Below are 25,377 nucleotides of genomic sequence, written 5' to 3'. Positions count from 1 at the left end.
TGGCCAGAGCGGGGTCCTGGGGAGCAGGGCGGGGGACCCAGACAGCAGTGTGGGCCTCTCAGTCCTTCCTGCTCCCAGGGGAGGCAGGAAACTGGAAGGGAGCTCCCAGAACGAGGATCCAGAAGATTGGTATCTGGGGCCTGGGATTTACGTTTCTGATTCATGAGCCATGAGGCAGCTTTATCTCTGCAAGAGCATTGAGGGTCGAAGTCAATGACTGGGGAAGCTACCGAATTAGGGCATCTTGGAGGTGGGCTGTCGGTGTCCCAGGGTATATGTGAGCGTATCAGCCTGACTCGGGGTGACAGTGACTTGGAGGGTGGCTGAGTCAGGGTCAAATGGAGGCTGGTGGGTTAGTGTACCCATCTTACAGAATTGATAACACAATACTGGGGAGCTGGGGCCCCATCCGTTGTAATAGCACTCCGGGGGTTCAGCCAGAAACCAACAAACAGCCAAATCCCTGTGGCCCCGCCCAGCCGGTCCACCAGTGGGGGAGCCGATTAACCATTAACCCCCAACCCTCCCCGGCAGAGCCTCCACCCCTTCGCAGGGGCTAGGCCAAGACTCCCGGCAGATCCTCCCAGAGGACGGTTTGAAACGCAGGAAGGCAGAGAGGGCACCTGGGAAGAGGCGGTGGGAGGGCGGAGGGCGGGGGCTGGGGCTCGGCCCAGAGCCTTCGGGGTGGGCATCCTGGGCAGGGCAGGTGGCCGAGGTGTGAAGAGGGGAGGATGCGCCTCTCCAAAACCCTTGTCGACATGGACATGGCCGACTACAGTGCTGCGCTGGACCCAGCCTACACCACCCTGGAGTTTGAGAATGTGCAGGTGTTGACGATGGGCAATGGTAGGTGGGGGCAGGTGTGCCCAGGTGTGCCAGTTGGGGGCAGGTATGCCCAGGTACGGGAGCGAGTCTTCAGCACTCAATTTGGGACTGGGAGGAGAATGATAGATTAGCACGTTGGTCCCATAGGTGAGAGCACAGGTGTTGCCAGGTGAAGCAGATGTGCCCAGGTACAGTGACCAGAGGTATTCTGGGTTGGGGGGTGCTGCAAGGGCAAATCTTCAGCAAAAGCAGGTCCCAGGTATTCCTGCCAGGCCCCTGTGGTCCCTGTTACCAAAGCTGTCCCCGCTCAGCATGTCACTGGGAGCGGGGACTTGATGGGGAGCTTCCTCTTGGCGTCCAGCCCCAGTAACCGGCCCAACATGGCCCCTTCTTGAACCCCTTGGGCCTAGGTCCAGAGAGATGGAAAGGTATGTCCTGTCCCTGGGGACGGTGGATGGAGGCACAGCTGTGTTTCAGGGCATCTTTGGGACTTTCCTGGGGTGAACGCCCCACTTAGAGAAAACGGAGTTCTCAGGGAGGTTTTGCTAAACGAGACGCGGACCAGCAGCGCGTTGCCGTGTGCGTGTGCGCTGGTGTGCGATCGTGGCCTCCTCCTGGCGTGCGTGCGTGAGTTTCCGTGTACGCGTGCGGGCAGCTGGCAGTGTGTTGCAAACGTGTGTTTCCGGGAATCCACTTGCATGTTTGTGTTCTCCTGTCTGTGTGTGCATGTTCTGTGTCTCACTTCTAGTTGCATTTGTTCACTGAGTGGGTCTGTATTTGTTGGTGTCTCTAGGGATGCCTGTGTTTGTCTTGCTTATGTCCGTGAGCGGCGATGAGTGTGTGTACGTGTGTCTGTGGATGTTTGCACACGTGGTCTGTGGATGTGGATCGGTTTGTGTGCCCCGAGCTTCCTGGGTGTATGTCCCGTTTGGGCATCCCGTCTCGTGCCCCTGTTTATACCTGCTTGTGTCAGTGTGCGCATCCCTGCCCTCGGGGGTCCGGAGCACATGTGATGGTGTACACGTGATGTTCAGGGTTGCCATTCGACAAATGCGATTCACACCAGCAACAGGTCCATTGATCTCAGAGCAGATTGTGTTGCCTGTGTGTCTCTCCCCACGTTTATACATACGCTCCCATATCACCTAGAGCACATTTGAAGGTGTGGGGGGGGGTCTCCTGCACAAAAAGATGGGGGAAGGGAGGGGGCCTGGAAGCCAGGATGCCGGGACCTGACGGGTCGAAGGCCAGCCTCAGAGGAGACGGGGCAGCTGGCCGAGGTTGGCCTTCCACCTGCCTTCCTTCCATGGCTCTGCGGCTTCAGCTGAGGTCTGTAGAACTTGGGTCAGCTCAGCTCAGCCAGAGAGAGGTGTCTGCCCTGCCCGCGGTCAGTGGGCACTGCCTGTGGTCAGTCTTACCAGCTGCTCGCCTCCTCCTACCATTCGCTCACTGTGTGACCTTGGGCACGTCACCTCCCCTCTCCTGGCCTCTGTATATGTCTACAAAATGGGCTTAGTCACCTGAGGCCTGCTGGCCGGCCGGCTTTTAGGAGTGTCCGGGGATCACGTGAGGGAACTGAGGGGAAAACACACAGGAAATGGTAAACAAGAAGCTGCTGCACTAGGCAGGGTCTGTGTGACCCCAGAGGGATAGTGTGTGCTGCCACACCTGGTCACCGCCCAGCCCTGGGCTGCCCCCATCACCCCTTCAAAGCGTACGTCTCCAGCTCCCGAGAACGGTGTGTTCCTGAGACAGAGGCCAGGCTCCTTACCGGCTGTTCTGAAGACAGGACAGCCTCCAGCTCTGGAGCCAGAAAGATCGGGGCTCAAATTCTGGCATAAATCCTTCCTACCTGTGTGAACTTGCCAAGCCATTTTCCTCTCTGAGCCTCAGTTTCCTCATCTGTAAAATGGGAGTAAATCATAGCACCTGCCTCCCAGGGCTAACCAGAGGATCCAATAAGATAAGGCACCTGAGTGCTTAGCGCTGGTAACTGGTCCTGGCCCCGCGTGAGTCGTCTCAGGAACTCTGAGCATCTCTAAGAAGAGTCTACGTTCTCCCTTGGAGTTTGAAGTGGGCTGAGAGTTGGGGTTATCTTTTGCATACATCCTGGGCTGGAGGCTTGAAGGCTCCAAAGATAGCTCCCTACCTGCCTCCCACTCTTGATTCAGAAGTGGCAGAAGTCCTTGTTTATCAGAGGCCCCAGCAGACACCCCAGTAAGGACAGCACCGGCCAGAGGCCAGCACTGGCCCTCACACCTGGACCATAAATCTGGTTCCTCTACTTAACAGCAATGTGATGACTCTGGGCAGGTCCTGTCCTCTCCGAGCCTTGATGTTCTCACCTGGAGAATGGGAGCCATCAGCTGACCCTGGGAGTGGGGTGATATACTTGGCATCACCCAGCCTATCCTGCCCAGGATATGGGAGCCCCTTCCCCCAGCCTCCACCTGAGTTGTGGGGTCAGCTCTCCTGGGGGTTGGAGGAGGCAAGGCTGAGGGAGAAAGGGCACCAACGCAGCTTAACAATTATCCCCATCTCCAGGAATAATTCACCAAGTGGAGGGGGCCGCACTCCTGGGCACCCTCGGGAGTCTAGGTGATGTTCAGCTAGGCCACAGCAGCAATGAGATGTCCACTTGTGCTTGGAGGCTGGAAGGCATCTGCCCCCAGAATTTTCTTCTGCAGAAAAGTTTTCATTTCACAAACACTGATATAGTGCTTGTTATGTGCCAAGCACTTCACCTATATTGATTCACTGAATCTTCATAACAGACCTAGGGATTATCATGTTCCCTATTTTACACGGGAGGAAATGAAGGCACAGAGAGGTAAATTAATGCAGCCAAGGTCACACGGCTAAGAGGTGGGCAAGCTAGGATTTAAACTTGGCAGAAGGGCTATAGAGGTTGTGCTCTTAACTACAGCACTATATCCCTTTCCAGTTCTTAGCTAGATGTTCCCTAGGAATTCAAGATTGGATTCAGGGTTTCTATGAAAACACGTGTGTGTATGACTTTGTGTGATGTGTGTATGTAGGCTTTATTCCGGGGAGATGGTCGATAGTGTTTGTCATCTTCTCTAAGAGGTCTATCCTTGGTGGACAATTTGCTTACAAAAAAGAGGGTTCAGCTGCTGAAACTTAAAAGAAATTGAAAACAACTGGACCAGTCAAACTGCCCCTCTTTGCAGTTAGGGAAACTGAGGCCCAGGGGAAATTGAAGCAAGGAAAAGGAGCTTGTCCCAAGGCCACAAGCAAGTTGGTAGCAGTACTAGTACCCAGGACCCCAGCCACCTGCCTCTTATTCCCCTCTTCACATTTACATAGATGCAGTAGCTTTTGCTATGAGGTGCTCAGATCCTTGCCATGATCCTCCCAGGAGGGCAAACGAGCCACTGTCCTTGATGTATGTCTTCCTGTTCCCTAGGAGAGTTTCAGGGCCCCTGGGTACCAAGCTGAGAGCCACCCAGACCTGTTCACTCAGTGAGGAATGAGGAACTGGACCTGGTTCTGGGCAGATGCTGGGGGAATATTTGCCCCTCCCACGGGCCCCTCCACCCAGCCAATCAGGGTCTACGAGGGTTGGATGCATCCTAGGAGACAGCCAGGTTTTCGTTCCTTCCCAGAGAAAAGCTGGGGCTAGCGGTCTCCACGATGGGGAGGAGCAGACCTTTGCAAACAACTCTGTGAAGTCAGTGTCACAACCATCCCTAAGTTATAGATGCAAAATGGGGGTTCCAAAATGGCGAGGAACTTGCTCAAGTTCTTGGAGGGAGTATAACAGCACCTGGGTGTAGCTGAGGCTGAAGCCCTGGGGAGATCCCCACAATGCTCATATCAGTTTCTGAATCTAAACCACCAGGAGAGCAGGGCCTCCGGGAGGTGACTTTCTGCCCCTCCTGTGTCCTCACTTTTCTTTTGTGGTGCAGACACATCCCCATCAGAAGGTGCCAACCTCAACGCACCCAACAGCCTGGGTGTCAGCGCCCTGTGTGCCATCTGTGGGGACCGGGCCACAGGCAAACACTATGGTGCCTCAAGCTGTGACGGCTGCAAGGGCTTCTTCCGGAGGAGTGTAAGAAAGAACCACATGTACTCCTGCAGGTGAGGAACCTTGATTTCTCCAGCTGGGAAATGAGTGCGCTTGGGCTAATGTCCCCCCGGGTCTGTCCTCTCTCTGAATAGGTCCCAGAGGCATCTGCCCTTCAAGCCCTTCAAGCCTCCTCAGATCTCTTAGTCCTTGCAGATCCAGATGGGAACATCTAGTCTAGAAACTTAATTTATTGATCGTAAAGCCATTGACTGACATTTATTGAGCACTTACTATGTGCCAGGCACCATACTAAGTCTTTGCCTGTATTAACTGTTCCCAGAAGCTCATTGTTAATTTTTCCCATTTAGCAAATGGGGCCCCATGTGGTTTAGGATCAGACCTTCTCTGAAGCCTCAGAGGACGAGGACCATCCCCCACTCTGATGCTTTTTCTGGGGCAAATAGGGGATTGGCCCCGGCCTTTCCACCTCTCTCAAGGCCTTGGAGATCCCTCCTTCAAAGCGTCTCACGTTCTGGGTAACAACAATAATAAAATACTGGTAGCTGTCAGTTACGAGCCCTTACTATGAACAGATTGTGTGCTGAGCCCCATTAAGGTAATTATCTCATTTTCACCTGTCAACACCCCTCTGTGGTCGTCACTATTATTATTCTCATTTTATAGATGAGGAAGCTGTGGCTTGGAGAGGACTAGGAATTTGCCCAAGGTCACCCAGCTTGAAGCAATGTCAGAGCCCAGATTGACACTCAGGGTACCACCCATAACCACTGTGGGTACTGCCTCTATTCCATATCCCCCCCCAGAATGTGGCTTATGTGGACCAAGTACTGACACTGATCCACAATCAGGAGCCCACTCTGGGCTCTGGGATTTTATAGGATATGCTGGAAATAGCAGTGCCTTGTACTTGCAGCTGAGTGATCTGAGGCCATGTGTCACCTCTCTGAGCCTCAGTTTCCCCATGTTTAGCGGGACAGGGTTGGGCTCTCAGAGAGTCCATAGCGCCTTTCCAGCTGCTGGTTGGTTAGCAGAAGAACTCCTGGGATGAAAGGTTTGAACAAAGAGGCTGGAGGTCAACCAGATGGCCAGGATCCTGGTTCAGACCTGGGAGGGGGAAGGCTGTCTCTTCTCTACCCAACCATCCAAAGCCCTCCCCAGATTTAGCCGGCAGTGCGTGGTGGACAAAGACAAGAGGAACCAGTGCCGCTACTGCAGGCTCAAGAAGTGCTTCCGGGCTGGCATGAAGAAGGAAGGTGAGCCTCGACCCTCCCCCTGCCACCCCACTGTCCCACCTGCACCCACAAGCTCCCGGCAGCCATTTACAACTGCGGCTACAACTTTATGACTTGGTGACAGGCCCCAGGGTGACTGGCTAATGGCTGAGAGGAGGGAGGGCCTGAAAATCTGACCATAGGGAGGGGCTGGGCTTGGTCTTGAGAAAGATTCCAAGAGATAAGCTCCCACTTTCAGCTACTCAGGTTCCCAGCGCCACCACCCCTGCCTGCCTTTACCAACACAAGGCAGCCGAGTTGGGTGTTTTTTCTTAATATGCTATTTCAAACATTAGGAAAAGTGTAGAGAATAGCACTACGAACATCCATGGACCCACCACTCAGACTCAGCAAATGGGAATGGGGGCGGGGGTGGGAGAGTTCTATACCTGAGCTTCCTCCCCAAGCAGTTTCTTAATCTTCCTTCTTGGGCATCAGGTGACCCAGCGTCCTCCCGTTCTAGGAAAAGGGAACAAGACCCCAGACTCATCCTGGGTGGAGGAGGATGGGAACGCTGGGGCACAATGTTTATTCAGGTCTCCCTGGCCTCCTGCCACAAGCAGATACCAATCCCCTGGCTGGGCGTTTCCACAGTTGATAGTTCCTTTCATTCTCATGACAGCCCTGTGTGGCACTATTATCCTTCCTGCTTTTCATGGACGAGGTAACTGAGGCCCAGGATGGTTCAGCAGCTTGCCCAAGGCCCCACAGCTGGTCAGACAAGCTCTGAGGTTTGAACCCAGAGCTTTGGACCCGAGTTCATTGCTGTTTGGACGATACCTCATTGCTGCCTACTGTGCCCTCCAGACCCCAGGAATGTTTAAAAGTTTTTCAGCCTAAGCTCAGGAGGCAAACATCTTTTAACCGCTTCTCTGGGTAACTTGAGCTCCTTTTCAAATCTCTTTGTCTCCTTCTCTGCTCAGCTCACTTTTCCCAGCCCTGGGACTGGCTCCCAGACCTTCACTTCCAGCCCGCAGCTGTAGCACAGCAGCCAAAACCCTTGGTCTAGTTCTGTACAAACACACACACCCCACCCCACCCTACCCCGCAGCAGGATCCTGGGACCCAGCCTTCCCCGGGCAGACTGAGAAGGACGGGAACTTCGCTTTGCTTGTCTCCCCTCCCCGACTCTACCTCTGAGCCCCTGTTTTCTCTTCTCCCTCCCTGGGAAACATCTTCTGGGTCTCATCCCTACAGAGCCCTTAGAGTTCACAAGCCCCGCTGGGAAAGCTGGGCCTGCGATCCTCATGAAGGAGTGCGTGGCCTCCAAGGCCCCTTGCGGCTCACAGCAACACAGTTCTCTCATCCAGACCTCAGTTATTCTCAAAGTCCGGGAGGGCCTTTTTCAAAAAGCAGATGCCTCCCTGCTCTCCCCTACCCAGTTATCAATGGGACTGAGCCACTCTCACCTTGAACTTGAGAACGACTTTGTGGAATGAGAAATGTTATGAATGGGGGACTGCCCTGGTGGTCTAGTGGTTAAGACTCTGTGCTTCCAGTGCAGGGGCGCAGGTTCGATCCCTGGTCGGGGAACTAAGATCCCACTCGCTGCGCAGCGTGGCCAAAAAAAAAAAAAAGAAGGAAGAAAGAAATGTTATGAATGGGAATATGAGGCATGTTTGAACAGCTGGAGGCAAGAAAAAGATTGAGAGCTCTAGTCTAAGAGCCAGACAGTCTAGGGCTCTAAGAGCCAGTGATTCTATCACCCCGACAGCCTAAGATTTTAGGTTTGAGAGAATGAATCTCTCGTGTTAAAATTCCAGGCCTTGTGACAGGCAGGTGGGAGAAAGGTTGGCAGCTCACCTGAGCAGATGGCTACCTTCCTAGGCTGCAGGTAGCCTGGTCCTGCCTCTGGATGGTCTTTATAGATGTCTCTTGTTAAAGATTCAGAGTCACTTTGACGTGTCACTTCGAGGAAGTTTCTGCCCCATCTGGGCTCCAGTGTTCACATCTATAAAATGACAGGGGTGGATAATGAACCCTTCCAGCTCTGTGAGTCTAGCTTTACACCCACGGATCTACCTGTACAAGTACATACTGCCCACCAGGACATGTGTGTTTGTTCCCTGATCCTCCCACTGAGCTGCCACAGAGGCAGCAGGCCCGGATCCTGGCTCCTGGAAGGGGAGGGAGAGCCCCCGGCCATTCTGCCTTAGCTTAGCCTTGGGAATAGCCAATGGCTTCTTGTCTTGGAGAAAGTGGCGTTACTCCAGGAGGATAGGAGAATCGACCGATGGCAAGTGAGTGTGGGCTAGTAAAGGTTGGTGCTTGTTTACATGCTTGGGTTAACCAGGAGATCATGACACATGCAGTTGCTTGGTTGCTTTGAGAACAGGCCAGGGTAGCAACGTGTTCCATTGCCACTGTGGTCAAGTTCTGGGAAGTCAGGACATTACTAGCTCTACCTAAGTCTTATAGTCCCAACCCCCCTCCTTGGCCTGGTGGGAGGTTCTCAAAGCCAAGAGAGATTCTTGGTGGAAGCCCCAGTGATCAGGAGAGTTGGGACCAGTTTTTATTTCCCTTCCTCGATGGCCTTAGGAAGATCCAGGGATTAAAACTCAAAAGTTGTCCCTGAGGACGGGAAGGTATGGGCCGCAAACGTAGCATTTATAGACCAGTCAGGTATATACGAGGTCATCAGATCTACCCCCTCCCCATTTGACAGATGCGGAAGTTGAGGCCAGAGAGGTGATGTGATTGGGTCGGGGGTGGGGGAAGGCAGGACTAGAGCTCAGGCTCCCCAGAGCTGAGCAGACACCAAGGTCCTTGGATGAAAACTAGTGGTGATGGCCTTGGGAGGCACCTTCTCGGTCTAGATTCTTGAAACTTCCTCTCGACCACAGGGAAGGGCTCTACATCTCAAAGTCTTATAAGTTTGGCCCGAGGCTATTCCACGGTGGTCAGAAGTGGGTTCCCTGAAAGAACAAAGACTCTGGGAAGAAATCTGGGGAATCAGTGGGGTCAACAGCCAGTCTCAAATTTCTTCCTCTAAACCTACACCTGCCTGGGCCCCTGCTGGCAGACGCAGGACAAATGTCTGACTCCTGGCATCAGAAATCCAGCCCAGGACGCAGAGCCAGGGGTGCAGGAGGTGCAAGCTGGCGGTAGGCCAGGGGCCGTCTGATAGGCCCTTCCTGGGAACCCCGGCCCAGCACCCCCCAACGCCCCGACTCAGGGGTTCTCTCGGAAGACAGGCTGGTCCTCCTCTCCGCCTCTGCCCGGGCCGGTTAATATTCAATAGAAGTTACCTTAGGTCCCCGACCCTGCTAATACTGAGCAAACATTTGGAAAACATCATTCCGTGACTGAGCTCGCGCTGGGCACTGATAACACCGGCCTAACCTTGAGGAGCCCAATCCCCAGCTGCTGACAGCAGCCCTTTTCTTAGGCCGCCACTTGGCGCCCTGGTGGGTGCGGGCCGGTAGCCATGGGAGGGGTGTCGCGGGCGGGGCGGGACTCGGGCAGGGCAGCGGTGCTGGGAGCTGACGTCCATCCAGGATGGTGGGTCTGGGGAGAGGAGATTTCTTACCTTGGGACCTCTATCATATCCCACTAAATTCCCGGGCTCCCTGTACACTATCTGACTTTCATTCTCCGATTTCAACAATGTGTGAAATCAGGAGAGAGTTGAATAGCGGGAATGTCAACGTTCCATTGAGAAACGGGGCATAGGATGTGCCCAAGAATCAGAGCTTGTCTCATCCTGTGCCTTCTTTCAGCCGCTCAACAGATATTTATTGAGCACCTACTGTGCGCCAGGCTCTGTTCTACTTGTTGGGGCTACAGCAGCGGACAATAGGGATGATGTTCTGGCTTTCTGGAGCTTTTCTTCTCTTAGAGAGACAGAGAGTGAAGAAAGAAACAGAGAGTAAGTACCAAGAAGAAAAATAAGGCTGGAGAAGAAAGGGCAGAGCCTGCGGGAGGGATACCACATCAGACAGGATGGTCAGAGCAGGTGTCTCTGAGACGGTGATATTTGCACAAAGACATGAGTAAATGAAGAAGCAGCAGCGTAGCTGCAGGGGGAAGAGAATTCCAGGCAGTGGGAACAGCAGCGGCTAAGGCTTTGAGGGAGAGTGGCCGAGTGAGTCCCAGAACAGCGGGGAGGCAGGTTTGACAGGCAGAGAGAATAAAAGCAAGATGGGAGAGACAGGACCATCGTGAGCAATTGTCTCTTTGCTCCGGGTATGATGGGGAGGTCCCGGTTTTGAGCAGTGGAGGCATATGACCTAAGTTGGGTTTTAGGGGATCCCTTTGTCTTTCGAGAGGTGCACAAACTGCAGGGGCAAGGCCAGAAGCAAAGTGACCAGTGAGGAGGGTCCGAACTACCCCAGGGCCCAGCCCAGAGTGGGAGCCACAGATGGATCTTGCAAAGCTTTCTGATGGAATTTGGAGTGTGAGCCGACGGGGTAGTGAGAACAAAGGCGTATAGTGAGACTCCCAGGCTGGGAGGAAGAATGAACCTGCCTGTCCCTGAGATGGGAAAGACTCCGAGGGGCAGGTTTGGAGGGAAAAGCTTATAGATGGGGAAACCGAGGCCCAGAGAGAGGATGTGACCCCCGCCAGCACATGGAGAGTGAGGGATGAATCCCGACAGGAACCCAGGTCTCCTGCCGCCTCGTCCTCCCTCCTTCCAGCTTCAGAAACATTCCACCGTGAGGCCTCCCGGACTCCAAGGACCAGGCCAGGGAAGCAGAAGGGCCACCTTACATCTTAGGCCAGGATGGGGATGCCCGGGGGTGTGAGGCCCTGGTGGACGGAGGCCCTGGATATCTGAGTTCCTGGCAGGGAGCCCCGCAGTTGGTCAGGAGGGAGCCAGAGCTTTCCGGAGCTGCTCCTGAGAGGTTTATCTAGAGCACATGCACTTCCTGCTGGTGGCTGAGACTACCAGGGCAGGTGGGGCCTCCAGATCCCCTTGTCCAGGCCTTTTGCCTCCACACTCAGGAATCCCTGACCATCTCCGTCAGCCAGAACAATTCATTTTGCTTGTTTTATACACTCTCATCTGGAAAGAAAGGGACCATTTTCCAAAACAGAGCTTGAAAGCCTGTCATCTTGAAAGCCTGTCAAAGAATCATTTAGATTCTTTTCCCTCTTCAAAGTTCAAGACCCACCTTCAGCCCTCTGCCAAGTCATCACGACCTTGCATGCCTCCAGTGATGGCTGGATCACTCCTACAGCCACCCAGCTGTGTGCGGGGCAGTTGTGGCGCTTGGCAAGTTCTCCCACAAGCTGGGCCAGGACCCATCTCCCCCCATTCCCACATGCTGATCTGGGCTCTGCCCCCTGGACACTCCCCAGCAACCCCCCAACTCCCACCTACAACCCTGTTTCCTTTGTTCCAGGCCAGCCTTGCAGTCCTTCCCTCTGGGTTCAGCCACCTCCCCTTGCTCCTCAGCCAACCCTCATGTCATGGGAGCCCCCCACCCCCACCTCTCTCTGCCTCCTCACAGCCGTCCAGAATGAACGGGACCGGATCAGCACTCGCAGGTCGAGCTACGAGGACAGCAGCCTGCCCTCCATCAATGCGCTCCTGCAGGCCGAGGTCCTGTCCCAGCAGGTACCGGGGGACCCTCCACCCACCTGGGGATCCCTCACCCCAAAGAGGAATCTCAACTCCACCCCTGACCTCCCCAGCCAGGCCCTGGAGCAGCAGATGGGAGGGTCCTCAGCTATCGCAGAAGGGAAACTGAGTCCAGGGTCGCTCAGCCGGTTTAGTAGCAAAGACCCACAGCCGGCACTCAGGGGCCCTGTGGGGCCTGCATTCTGCAAGCCAAGCAGTTTTCTCTCTCGCTGAGGGCCTGAGATCAGCTTAGCCCCGAGAGAAAAGAGGAGTGGACAAGTGGACAGAGTAGCGCATGGGGCTCAGCCAACCCCTTGCTGTGTGACCTTGGGCAAGTCACAGCACTTCTCTGGGCAGTGGTTTCTCCACTTATCCGATGAGGATGAGGATTTTTGCTCTGCTTCTCCTCTAGGGCTGAGGGATTCCTTGGGGTTCAAAGGAGCTGGTGGAGGAGGGCGCACGGGGCAGGCAGCAGATAAAGGCCCAGAGAGAGCTTCTTCCCCCGTAACTGCCTCCTCAGCATCCTCCCTTTCCGGTTTTCCCTGAGCTTCCTTCAGAGCTGAGAAGGCACCCACTGTCCACCTCCCCTTTTCCAGACAGGAGAACTCTCCGGGGCGGGGGCTCTGTGCAGGGGACAGAGAATATAAGGAGGGCCCGGCCATCCCCAGCATTTTCCTTCATCTCCCCCAGATCACCTCCCCTGTCTCTGGAATCAATGGTGACATTCGGGCAAAGAAGATCGCCAGCATCGCGGATGTGTGTGAATCCATGAAAGAGCAGCTGCTGGTGCTTGTCGAGTGGGCCAAGTACATCCCAGCTTTCTGCGAGCTCCCCCTGGACGACCAGGTGAGGGTGAACACGGTCTGCGGGCAGTGCGCGCCCTGGGCAGGTGGGTCCTGCTGGCCCACCCGGGATATAGCCTTGGACTGGTTTGATTTTATTTAACAAACATACATAGTGCTCATGTGTGCCTGGAGCTGTTTAAATCACTTTATAAATATTAGCTCATTTAATCCTTCCAACAACCCTAGGGGATCAGTGCTATTATGACCATCTTATAGGTGAGGAAACTGGGGCACAGAGAGGTTAAGTAACTTACTCAAGATCACACAGCTAGTATCCAACACAGCTGGTATTAGAACACGCAGACAAGCTTCAAAGTCCAGGCTACTAGCCGCTGCACCACTGCCCCAGGCAGCTCTCCTGGGGAGGATGTTGGTAGGGGCTCAGGGGCAGGAATCAGGAGGTTTGGGCTTGAGCCCTTGCTCTAAGATAGGTTCTCTGTGTGATCCTGGACAAATTACTTTCTCTCTCTGAGCCTCCATTTTCTTATCTGTAAAGTGGGAATTGTAATATCCACTTCAGAAAGCTGTTGGGAGGATTGAGGACATGGCCATTTAAAAAAAATTTTTATTGGAGTGTGGTGATTTACAATGTTGTGTTAGTTCGGTGTACAGCAAAGTGAATCAGTTATACATATACATATATGCACTTTTTTTTTTAGATTCTTTTCCCATATAGACCAATACAGAGCATTGAGTAGAGTTCCCTGTGCTATACAGTAGGTCCTTATTAGTTATCTATTTTATGTATAGTAGTGTGTACATGTCCGTCCCAATCTCCCACTTACCATTTGAAAAGCATAAATCATTTAATGGGGCACCTACACAGTCCCAGGCCACAGTGGACCTCCCTGTCAGTTTCTTCCTTATATCCCACCAAGATGGTTTAACTCGGCATTTTATTTCCCAAAGTACCTTCTTTGGAATACCAAAAAATGTCCCAGGGGAAAAAGGGGGCTGAAGGGGTGGGGTCTGAGGACAATTGAGTTTCTGAGATACTGTAAATGGTAGCGCCTGCCCAGGGCATCCCCGAGGCCTCTGCAGACACTTTCCCTGTTTGGGAAAGAGGAGCTGGACTGGGTCACCTTCTCAGCTCCAAGGGAAGTTGAGGGACACCAATGGATAGCGTTCCAGGTACCGGCTCCTGGTGCATTTGCTTCTCTGTTTTGCACATTTGCACAAAAGATTGGCAACACATGTCAGTCTATGAAAGTTTCCGAGAAGTCCTCAGGCAAGGCAGCTATGGAACTTTGGGAAGCCTAGGGCTCTCCTGGAGTACGTTAGTATCACCTGGTGGGACACGCTGTGAAAACCCTGGTTTGGCTGGTCCTCACCCTCATACGGGGGCTAGATCAGACGCCCTCTCACATGGATTCCTCTCTGCTTTGGAAGGGATGACAAGGCAGGGATCTTGGCCGAGCTGCCCCTGCCTTTTCCCCTGCTCCTCATGTTCTGGCCCTGGTCCCCTCTGCTGGAGAGTCTGTATTAATGTTTAATCCCTCCTGTTCCTTCCCAGGGGCTCAACAGGGCAACAAGATCCCCCCCAAGCTAAGCAATTGTTAACCTCGATTTCCCACCCAAACCTTCCTGGCTGGGGCTCAGAGCATTCTCAGAGAGCAGTGATGGGTGGCCAGTAACACAGAATAATCATTAACATCACCACCTCCCTGCCTGCCCGCCCCCAGAACAGCCACCATGTTAGGGGGCTAGACCCAGGGCCAGGAGGGTTCCCGGCTCCCCATTCATGGTGTATAAGGAGCTCATCTTGCCCGAGATGGGTGAAGCACACCTGGGAGGATTGGGGGCACTGTCTGTCGACACTGCCCCAGGAACCACCTTCCAAGTTTGTTTGCTTCTTGGTTTGTCTTGGACATCAACCCATTGAAACCTAGAAGGCTGGGTAGCATTGGATAAGGGGACTGAGGCTTGGAGAGAAAGAGCGATGTGCCCAGGGTCACAGAACAAGGCAGCCACAGGGTGTGAATCCAGGTCTTCTGCCTCTTGATTGCAGAGGCACTGGGGTAAGTGACGGAAGTCCTGCATGGTGCCTGGCATGGAGGAAGTGCTCGATAATCAGCATCCTTTGGCTTCCTTTTGCCCTGGTTATGGAGAGGGAGCTCTCGCCTCCAAGGCTGTTTGCCATTTCTCCTCTTTTCCTGTCACCCTCACCAGGCTTAACCGTGGGGGAACAGATGAGGTAAGGGCATGGCTGTAGGAGGGGCTCGATCTGGAGAGGACGTTAAGTAGTTGGCTCATCCATTCACCTATTCCTTCCTGCTTCATTCAAACAAATATTTATCGAATGCTTACTATGTGCCTGGTATCCTCCATGCCTTAGAACAACTTCACCTCCTTAGAGAGGCCTTTTATGATCTCCTCATCGAATGCAGTTGCTCTTGCCCCATTGCTCTCTATCACATGACCCTCACGTTTCTTTCTTCTTCCCTCCCTCCCTCCATCAATCTATTTTTTCTTTCTCTCTCTCCCTCCCTTCCTTCCTTCCTTCCTTCCCTCCCTTCCTTCCTTCTTTCTTTCTCCTCCTCCCTCCCTCCTTTTCTTTCCTTTCACCATTGTGTCCCCAGACAAGTGTCTGGCACTTAGTAGGCACTCAGCATTTCACTACAGGAATGAGCAAAAATCCAATGAATGAATGAATCAAAGCATTTTTGCTTTCCTAGTTTAGCCTGCTAAAAGACCTCCAAACTCCCTAACCCAGCCTTGCAGATAAGATCCTTGAGGCTACCAGCCTGCTACTGTTTGACCAGCCCCATCCTTTGGTCCCCATGCAAGCACTGAAGCAGGTGGTTCTGAAAGGGCAAGCAATGTCCTCCTGTGCGCTGGCAGGGCTCCCACCTCAGACTTCAGTCTTCCAAGGCCTCCCTGTCCTCTCTGTAGGGAAGGGGTCGGTCAAGCGGATCCCCTGCCAAGGACCAGTGCTCACACCTTTGCCTCGGGAAGCAACATCCATGTCCAGATTCTTATAACGCTTTCTCAGAATCTAGAATCTTCCAGCGTCAAGTGGGTGGATGCCCTGGAGATCTTCTGGAGCAATGATTTCCCAAAAACAACGGTGCATCAGAATCAACCAAGGAGCTTGTTAATTTCAGATTCTTGGGCCCACCCCAGACATACAGAATCAGCGTCTCTGGCAGGAGGGCCTAAGAATCTGCGTTTTTACAAAACAGTCTTCATAATCTTTCATAGCTGATCCATGGGTAGGAATTCAGGACCCCGGAAAAAGCTGTAAAAGTTTTAGAACTTTTGGGGTTTGTAGACCCTCTTGAGAGTCTGATGAAAGCCTTTAAGTCTCTGCTAAAAAAAACCCACATACCCAGTTGTTATAGTTTTACAAGCCATGCAGATGAGGCCCAGAGGGGAGCAGCTGCTACCCTGGACGCAGCAATTCAAGGACAGACTCAGCATTTGGTCTCCCGGCTCTGAGCACATGTTCTTTACCCTTCCAGGCAGTTTTAGCCGTTATGGGAGGAAGGCAGCAGTTTTCTTTTCTTTTTTTTTTTTTTTTTGCGGTACGCGGGCCTCTCACTGCTGTGGCCTCTCCCGTTGTGGAGCACAGGCTCTGGATGCACAGGCTCAGCGGCCATGGCTCACGGGTCCGGCTGCTCCGCGGCACGTGGGATCTTCCCGGACCGGGGCACGAACCCGTGTCCCCTGCATCGGCAGGCGGACTCTCAACCACTGCACCACCAGGGAAGCCCTTTTGTTTTTTTTTGACCGCACTGCACGGCATGTGGGATCTTAGTTCCCTGACCAGGGATTGAACCCATACCCCCTGCAGTGGAAGTGCAGAGTCTTAACCACTGGACTGCCAGGGAAGTCCCAAGGCAGCAGTTTTCTGATACCCATTTTATAATTCAGGCAGGTAAAGGCAAGGAGACCATTAAGCTGACTTGCCTAGGGTCATTGACTTGGCCGGGAGCAGCCTTCCCAGGGGTGCGGACACCTTCCCAGGGGTATGGACACCGGACGCCATCCCTTCTCTCTTCTAGGTGGCCCTGCTCAGAGCCCATGCTGGCGAGCACCTGCTGCTCGGAGCCACCAAGCGCTCCATGGTGTTCAAGGACGTTCTGCTTCTAGGTGAGGATACTGCCTGCCCAGCCAGGGCTCTGCAGAGGGTGTTCCCAGCACGGAGCACACCCGGGCACGGGAGATTTCCATGGTAGTGTGCAGGAGTGAGGGAGAAAGATCAGGAATGGTCCTGTCCTCAGTATTCTCAACTGGATACCCCGCTCAGATGCAAAGAAATGTGGACTCGAAGAATTAAATTCCCCAGCATGCAAGTTAGAGCACAGTCAGGGTTAGCCCTGGAATAACCTGTGCATTCTGATGTACTTTCTGGAGTAGGAGCAAAAGACATCCAGGAATGGCACAAACCACCAGCCTATGTCACCTATGCCTTCATAGCATGTTTGTTTATTATTTTAAATGCTTATATAGGGCGCACCATGAGCCCTAGTCTGAGTACTTTACAAATACTAACTCCTTTAATATGACAACCATATGAGGTAAGCTCTGTAATTTATTCCCATTTTATAGATGGAAAAACTGAGGCACAGAAAATGATTTACCCAAATATATCTGGCTAGTCAGTGGTAGAAGCAGGACTCAACCCAGGCAGTCTAGTTCCAGAATCTGAGCCCTTATCCTTGGTGCTTTTATGCCTCCCAAGTGGCCCTTTAATGTCATCATTAAACATTTAATGTGTTGTGGGTCTGTTGTCATGTTGAAGAATGGAGCTTGGGTGATGTGAAAGGGGTCCTAGGAAGTCAGGCTCCAGGCCCAGTCCAGTGACTGCAAGCAACTCATTCCTTTAATCTGGGCCTCAGCTTCCTCATCTGTAAAATGGGCATGACAATCCCCACGGGCCCCTCCTCCCATGGGCACCAGCTGCATTATAACTGCCAATGGCAGGGCTTGTCCAAAGCTAGGGGAGAGGGGTGCACCCAGGTGGCTTCCCCATCCCCTCTCCTTCCCAACCCATCCAGGCAATGACTACATCGTCCCTCGGCACTGCCCAGAGCTGGCAGAGATGAGCCGTGTGTCCGTGCGCATCCTGGATGAGCTGGTGCTGCCCTTTCAGGAGCTGCAGATCGATGACAATGAGTACGCCTGCCTCAAAGCCATCATCTTCTTTGACCCAGGTACAGCCCACACCTCCCACCCTCCTCCCCTGATGCTCCAGACCCTCTGTCAAACTTCTCCGACTGGGTTATGTACCCTGAGTTTACCACCTCATCTCTTTAGTACATCAACCAGGAGAGGCCATTTCTATTAGCTCCATTTAACAAATGAGGAAAATCGAGGCTCAAAGGGCTGAAATGACTTGGTAGGGTGCACTGACTCCAGAGGCTCGGTTTTTTTCTTTCCCACTTTACCCTTCTTTCCTCCCTGCTTTCTGCTCCTTACCTCCTACCATCCTTCTTTTCTCTCCCTCAAAACAATTTTTATCAAAATAATATTTACACCCACTTAAAATGGAAGTCGTTTTCCCCACCACACTTTTTCTGTCCAAAGCCTACTCCCCACGGGGGAGCCATTTCCAATTCTTTTTACTGTTTCTTCTGGCAGTTACCTCTCCAGCTCTAAATAAAATGCTAACCCTTCTATTTCTTGGTTTATCCATTTTAGAACATATTTTTCCTCTTGTGATAGTTGAGGATTGCACTTTTCTCTATCACCACTCCCATCTTTTCTCCCCCAACCTCCTAATCTATTTTTCTTGCTATTTCAGTGTCTCTACTGTTCGCCTTTATAATGTCCTGTGCTTATGCTTTTATTTCTTGTCCCATTACCTGTAGGCAGTATCTCCTAACCCTTCTTTAGCAGGATAAAGATAATGCACCGCACTCTCCCCATTCCATCTGCTGACTTTCCACTTGCACTTTTATACAACGCTGTTGTAGTTGTTGTGTCTTTGTGCAAAGTGTGATTTCATTTCACAATGTCAAGATGGATGCCTGCGCTGCAAAAGCCTGCTGGCTTCCTTCCCTCCTTCCATGTTAGAGAGGACCTACTGTGTGCCAGACGCTGTTCTTAGCGCCAGGCCCTCCTTGCATGGAGATCACCTCTAGTACAAATAGTGATAAAGAGGAAATGAGCACTGTTTATGGAGTACTCACTAAGGCTCCGTTCTAAGCGCTCCCTGTGGATGATCTCGCTTTCTTACCTGTGAGGTAGGAATTGTTATTATCACTATTTTGCAGATAAGAAAACGGAGGCACAGGGAGATCGATTAACTTGCCCAAGGTCACACAGCTCTCTGTGTGACCTCTCTCTGTCCAGCTCTCAAGCCCATGTTCCTACCTACCACACGCTATTCCCCGTTTCTTGAGGGGGTAAGATTTCTAGTTCTAGTTTCTTCGAGAGCCTGGCCCAGGCTGCACCCCCTGTGATGCTTGGCCCGGAGCCAGATGGATAGTAACTGCTCAGTAAAATGTGCAGGATTACTGAAGCCGAGCCAGGGTCAGCAACCTGGCTTGGAAAGGCAGGTGACCTAGGACAGGGCCGGGCACGTGGGTGGTGCTCAATAAGTATTTATTGACTGAATGAAAGACTACACAAACGTGGCCCAGGAGAGAAAGCCCTGGACTGGAAATGTGGGTGAAGTTCTCTTTCTGCTGCTTACTTTATCCATTAAAGAGGAAATAAAAGAGGAAATAAATGTATTACCTCCATGACGGTTGAGATTAACTATTGGATGACCACTTGAATCACCTTCTTAGTTAAGGATCTAGAATGTATCCGTTGATTTTTTTTTTTCATTCATTCATTCATCCTTCCGTCCATGTACCCATCCTCTCATCTAATTATCTAGTCAACAAATATTGACAACACATGGTGCTAAGTGGTGGGTTTAAAAAGACAAAAGAGACGTATGCCTGCCTGTACAGAGCTCACAGTCTAGTGGAAGAGACAGTTACATCCTGTGTGCTCAGTAGTGATGGAAGAGCCACAGAAATTTGGGGGCACCATGGACACTGAGAGTGCAGACTTTGGAGGGCGGAATGGAGACAGCTTCCTGAAGGAAGTGTAAACTAAGCTGAGACCCCAAGACGACACGGGCAAGGGAGCAGAGAGGAGGGGAGACTATTCTAAGGCCGCAGAAGCAGTGTGTGCTGAGGTCTGGATGGTGGGACTTTACCTGGGAGTCAGGAGCCCTAACTCACATCATGGATCTGCCAACAAGCGGCTGTGTGGCTTGGGCCAAGTCCTTTCCTTGTTCCGTGCCTCGGTTTCCCCATCTTAAAGATGAGACGGTTGCAAGGTACCCTCTTGGGTGTGTTCCTGAAGGCCTGCCCCCCATCTTCCACTCCTTTCTCCCAGTTCTGCATCTTAGGAAATGTGACAGAAGCCTCTTTCTGCCTGAGTCCAGGAAGCTACAGCTTGCATTAGTGCACCCTGGTTCTTGAGGGCCGTGAATCCTTGCCCCAGCGCTGCTGGGGACTCCCTATGTGACCTTGGGCCACGCGGTCCCCCATATCAGGGCCCCAGGAGTAAGGGGACATCTGGGTCCCACCTCCCCAGATGCTCCAGGTGGCCCCCACTGCCTCCCTTGCACAAGCTCTCCCGTTGCAGATGCCAAGGGGCTGAGCGACCCGGGCAAGATCAAGAGGCTGCGTTCCCAGGTGCAGGTGAGCCTGGAGGACTACATCAACGACCGCCAGTACGACTCACGCGGCCGCTTCGGCGAGCTGCTGCTGCTGCTGCCTACCCTACAGAGCATCACCTGGCAGATGATCGAGCAGATCCAGTTCATCAAGCTCTTTGGCATGGCCAAGATCGACAACCTGCTGCAGGAGATGCTGCTGGGAGGTCGGTGTCCGGCCCAGGAAGGGATGAGAGGTGGGCGGGGCTGGGGTGGGGGGGGCCTCTCCCAGAGACAAGCCTCAGGCAGACCTGAGTTCACCTCTCAGCTCCATCACTTCCTCACTCTGTAGCTTTGGGCAAATCCCTTTACCTACCTGAGCCTCGGTTTCCTCATCAGGAAAATGGGGATAATGGTCTGTTAATTCAGGTGCTGAGAAGCTAGCGTGTTCCAGTCACTGTTCCAAGTGCTGGAGTCTCAGCAGAGAACAAGACTCTGTCCTCCTGGAGGTTGTGTATGAGTGTGTGTGTATGAGTGTGCGTGTGCCTGCCACTGTGTATAAAGGTTCGTGGAAACAGATGATTATCAAGTGTATAATAAAGAGGGCAACTACAGATTTTGAAATAACCAGGTAATATGATAGAGTATAACTGAAAAGGGGCCTCTTTAGATAGGTTGGCCAAGGGAGACTTCACCGAAGTGGTGACTTTTATGCCACGGACCTGATGGAAGGAAAGAGAACATTTAAAAGCCAAGAGAGAAACATTCCAAGAGATGTAGTGCAAAAGGCCCTGAAGCAGGAGAGGCTTGTGTCTTCAAGAAAGATAAAGGTTGTGAGACGGGAGGAGTTATATGAGATGAAGGTGGAGATTGAGCCGAAACCAAATCATAACCATTGTCTTAGAGGCTATGGTCAGAAATTTGCATTGTATTCTCATCACTCCTCTTACAAGAAGACTGAAAAATCAGACTAATGTTTTAAACAAACTATCCTGATTGTTGGGTAGAAAGTGAATTTCAGGGGAGCAAAGTGGAGACAGGAGACCCCTGAGAAATGTCACTGTCTCCAATCAGGGGAAGAACAAGGAGGCTAGGACTAAGGCATTACTGGAAATTGATCAGCACAGATGAACTTGAACATCTATTTGGAGGAAGAACCCACAGGATTTGCTGATTGATCCGATGGGGGCGGTGAGGGGAAGGCAAAGAGTCAAGGATGAAACCTACATGTTTGCTTGGAGGAACCGGAATGGTGGTGGAGTAATTTACTGCAATGCGGAACACTGAGAAAAAAACAGCTGGAGGCTGGGGACGGTGGTGGTGGTGAGGGATCCATTTTAGACTTTAGTTAAGCTTGAGATGACTGTTAGATATCCGGGTTGAGTTATCCAGGAGGCAGATGGATGTTTGACTCTGTTGCTGAAACAAGCCCAAAGGTGAGGATGAGAGGCAGCTTCGTGGTGTACCAGAAACTAGGTGCCAAAGACGGAGATAGAGGAAGACTAGCCAGGGGGATAGGAGAAAAGCCAGGGAGAGTCCCAGAATCCAAGAGAAGAGTGTGTTTTAGTGGGGACGGAACATTTAATGGTGTTCAATTCCACAGGAGGGAGAAGGAGGCTCTTGGCGATTGTGTTGAGAGCAGTGTCAGAAGACCGTGGGAAAGGAAAGCAGATCTGAGGCAGGGGAGCGGGTATTACAGAGTGAGTGAGTTGGAAAGTGGAGAAGTGGAGATAGCAAGAGTATACTGCCCTTTGAAAATGTTTTGCTAAGAAGGGGACCTGGGAGATAGCTGAGGATGATGGCAAGGGAGTGATCGTAATGATGGGCCATGGACTCTTGGCTGAACTAAGAGGAATATGGATGGGTGACAATAGTGAGAAGTGGGCGTCCGTGAAATGACAGCCTCAGTAGGGCTGAAGAATTTTTGCAGTGATGGTACTAGAGGAAGTGAGCTGGAAAGGTAAGAGGCAGGGTCTAAGTGAAGATGATTGAACTTAAGATTTTGGAGGCGACATAGTTACTGGTGATGGCCAAGGACGAGGTTTCTCAACCTCAGCGGACACTTGGGACTGGACAGTTCTTTGCTGAGGGGGCTCTTCTGTACCTTGTTTAACCACATGCTTGGCCTCTACCCAAGATATGCCAGTATCACTCCTTCAGTGGTGACAAATATTCAGATATTTTCAAAGGTCCCCTGCAGGACCAAAATCACCCCCAGCTGAGAACCACTGTCCTATGGTAACTCATTTCATTCTCACTTTGACCCTGTGAATATGGGGTCATAATGAATCAGGTGTCACTGAGATCAGGATCAGGAAGGAGCTTGTGTTCTGTTGCCAGATAAACATGAGTAAGATAATTAATCTCTTCGGGTCCTATAATCTCATCTGTAGAATGGGTTAATAATGATACCCACTGTACAGGATTGTTGTGGGGATTAAATTATGTCAAACATGAAAAGTGCTATAAAACAGTACCTGGTACATAATAGGTGCTCAATAATTGATAGCTATTGTTGAAACAGGTACACTTTAGAGTCCCCTTGCAAGCCCTAAAATTCCATCATTGTCATATTAGTGAACATAGCCTATTACCAAACCTTATATATATGGTACTGTCATTCTCTGACACAGTTTTTGAAGCAGTTACTGGGTTCCAGACACTCTGCTGGGACCTCAGATAGAGAAGAAAAATACACTTGTAATTGTAATGCTCACAGACAGACGTGATTGTTCCCAAAATATGGGTCACAGATAAATGACGTGGGAATTCCAAGGAAGGAGAGGTTTACTTACTACTGGACGGGGGAGAATCAGGAGAGGCTTCCCAAAGGAGGAAGTATGTGAGCTGGACTTTGGACTTAGGGATATTGGGGGAGCGGGGGAAGGGGAGGTAGAAGGCGTCTTTAGTGGAAGTGACGCAGGAGCAAAAGCACAGAGCTAGGACAGTACAGGGGACACATCGATGCTATAAGTAGGTCATTTGGGCTTCAGATGTAGGGGATGAGGCTTAAAGGTGAGTTGGGACCAAATGGTTGAAGGACTTGCACACCAAGGAGCTTTGAGAGCCATCGATTGAATCCATTATATGAACATGTAATCAATACACTGCTTGCTGCAATATGTAAATGATCTCACAGCTTCTTTAGATGCTCCTAGTTTCTTTCAAATCACTTTATTCTCTTGGCTTTTGTGTCCTCTCCACACCTTCGTGAAGCCTGTGGATAGGAGCGGAAGCCCCAGTTTACTAAGCTGGAAATAGGAGCCCCATAGGCACCGTCGGTATCGGATGGGCGGGTTGATCGGCCGCACTTGAGGAAGATGGTGCCTCAAGGCCCATGGACTTCATCCCGGACTCTTCGTCCTCACTGAGCTCCCCTTCTACCTGCAGGGTCCTCCAGTGATGCACCTCATGCCCATCACCCCCTGCACCCTCACCTGGTGCAGGAACACATGGGCACCAACGTCATTGTTGCCAACACGATGCCTGCTCACCTCGGCAATGGACAGATGTGTGAGTGGCCCCGACCCAGGGGGCAGGCAGGTGGGCAGTTGGGCTTTACCCAGGAAGGGGCGAGGTTGGGGCCCGAGAGGGAACCTGGAGAAGGTCGGGTCTAGAAGACTCCCGGGAAATAGGATAAAACAGTTCTCTGTGCTCCAGGGTAGGGAATGAGGGGTGACACGGTCCATTGTGAAGGCTGTTTGTTCAGTGAGGTGATTGACAGTCTCCACTGAGTGAAGCGGCCCTTGGGATAAGGCAAATCCACTGGGTGAGGCTGCCCACTGGGTGAGAATTCCATTAGGGTGATGTTGTCCACTAGGTAAAATTGTTCACTGAAGTAAGACTGCCCAATTGGGTAAGGCTATCCATTAGACAGTTGGGTGAGACCGTTCATTGCATGAGAACCTCCACTGGGCTAGATTGTCCTCTGAGGTGAAATCTCACAAGAGTGAGTTTGTCATTGGGCAAAGTTCTTCAAAGAGTAAGATTATCATTGGGATGAGGTGGTCCACGAAAATGAGGTTGCGTTTCATTGAGATTGTTCTTTGGGAAAGCTGGCCATTGAATAAAGTTAGCCAAGTGGGTCATAGTCAAAATTATTTTCTGAACTGGTCATGGGGCTGGGGCCATTAGTTTCTATTACGCAGCTGCCTAAAGATCAAAGAAATGGTATTTTTTGAGCCAGTTAGCCAGACCCTTGGGTCTCATCTACTGCTGTTCCTTTTCTCCAAGAAAGGATGTTCCTGTCACAGGTCCCATCGTCCATAGGGAGAGTCAACTTGGGCCCTGGTTTGAGCGCAGCAGCCGAAGTCTCCATCTCAAATGGTGGAAGAGATGGGGGCTATGGGGGACTTGGGCAAAAGGTTCTGACCGCAGAACCTGACCCAGCCACAGCCTTCCAGACCTCGTGGAACTTAGACTTGGTGATCTGGGACTCAGAAGGTTTGGGCCGTAGGAGACCTTAGAGAGAATCTAGTCTAATTCTCTCATTTTGTAGTAGAGGAAACTAAGTCTCAGAGAGGGGGACGAACTTTCCCAGGACTCTTCGTTTACTCCCCAAAGGGCTGGCATTCTCAGCAGCCCCTGTCTGTCTCTCTATCCCTCCAGCCACCCCTGAGACTCCACAGCCCTCGCCGCCAGGTGGCTCGGGGTCTGAGCCCTACAAGCTCCTGCCAGGAGCCATCGCCACAATCGTCAAGCCCCCCTCTGCAATCCCACAGCCAACCATCACCAAGCAGGAAGTCATCTAGCAAGTCACTAGGGGCAGGGGGCTCTGCCGGCCCCCCGGCCCCCTCAGAGAGCCCCTGATGGTCACTTGGTCACAGTGAAGAAAGCTGTGACAACAGGGCCAGTCCCAGAGCAGTAATGGAAAGGGCGAGGGCCCTAGAACTTGGGCTACGGGCCACATCGCACTGCCACCCCTTCACTACCCGCTCTGGTGACGGGGCTGTGACTTGGGGAGACCCCAGTTGAAACATCCTCCGCTGTCTTGGACAACTTTTCTCCTGCCGAAGCCACTGCCTTCCCCTTATCCTTCACCCCAACTTCTTCATCCCCGAAGGACTGCTGCCTGGAGACGACACGAGACCTTGCTTAAACATGGCTCCCTCCCCACTCAGATTGGTACTTCGTCCCTAGTACTGCCACACTGTCAGACACAGAGCCCTTCTAGGCTGGGTCAGACGGGGGCACCTTACCCATCCCTGTTCTGCTGTCCT

General features: G+C 52.1%; 1 protein-coding gene across 2 annotated transcripts; it reads left to right on the top strand.

Annotated features, from left to right (window-relative positions):
- Window positions 1-565: 565 nt before the first annotated feature.
- Window positions 566-25,176, top strand: HNF4A (hepatocyte nuclear factor 4 alpha). 2 transcript variants are annotated; one of them, XM_007123012.1, is made up of 10 exons: window positions 566-846; window positions 4,755-4,929; window positions 6,038-6,132; window positions 11,604-11,710; window positions 12,404-12,559; window positions 16,563-16,650; window positions 17,559-17,714; window positions 20,149-20,385; window positions 23,549-23,701; window positions 24,767-25,176. In XM_007123012.1, exons 1-10 carry the CDS (start codon window positions 732-734, stop codon window positions 24,907-24,909), a joined length of 1,425 nt encoding a protein of 474 aa, XP_007123074.1. In that variant the 5' UTR covers window positions 566-731; the 3' UTR covers window positions 24,910-25,176. The 2 variants fall into 2 exon arrangements, with proteins under 2 accessions (XP_007123074.1, XP_007123075.1); XM_007123013.1 differs by having other exon boundaries at window positions 732-846; window positions 23,549-23,671; window positions 24,767-24,909.
- Window positions 25,177-25,377: the final 201 nt, after the last annotated feature.

Source organism: Physeter macrocephalus, unplaced genomic scaffold (genome assembly GCF_002837175.3).
Source record: "Physeter macrocephalus isolate SW-GA unplaced genomic scaffold, ASM283717v5 random_623, whole genome shotgun sequence".
Lineage (NCBI taxonomy): Eukaryota > Metazoa > Chordata > Mammalia > Artiodactyla > Physeteridae > Physeter > Physeter macrocephalus.
Note: the sequence above shows the minus strand (reverse complement) of the source record. Positions and strands in the feature narration are given on the sequence as shown.

Bases quoted from the DNA above. Each gene is read 5' to 3' on its own strand.
- HNF4A (XM_007123012.1), top strand. From the start codon at position 732: ATGCGCCTCTCCAAAACCCTTGTCGACATGGACATGGCCGACTACAGT. The intron at 847-4,754 runs GTAGGTGGGGGC...TTTGTGGTGCAG, and splicing joins GGTGTTGACGATGGGCAATG to ACACATCCCCATCAGAAGGT. The intron at 20,386-23,548 runs GTCGGTGTCCGG...TTCTACCTGCAG, and splicing joins GCAGGAGATGCTGCTGGGAG to GGTCCTCCAGTGATGCACCT.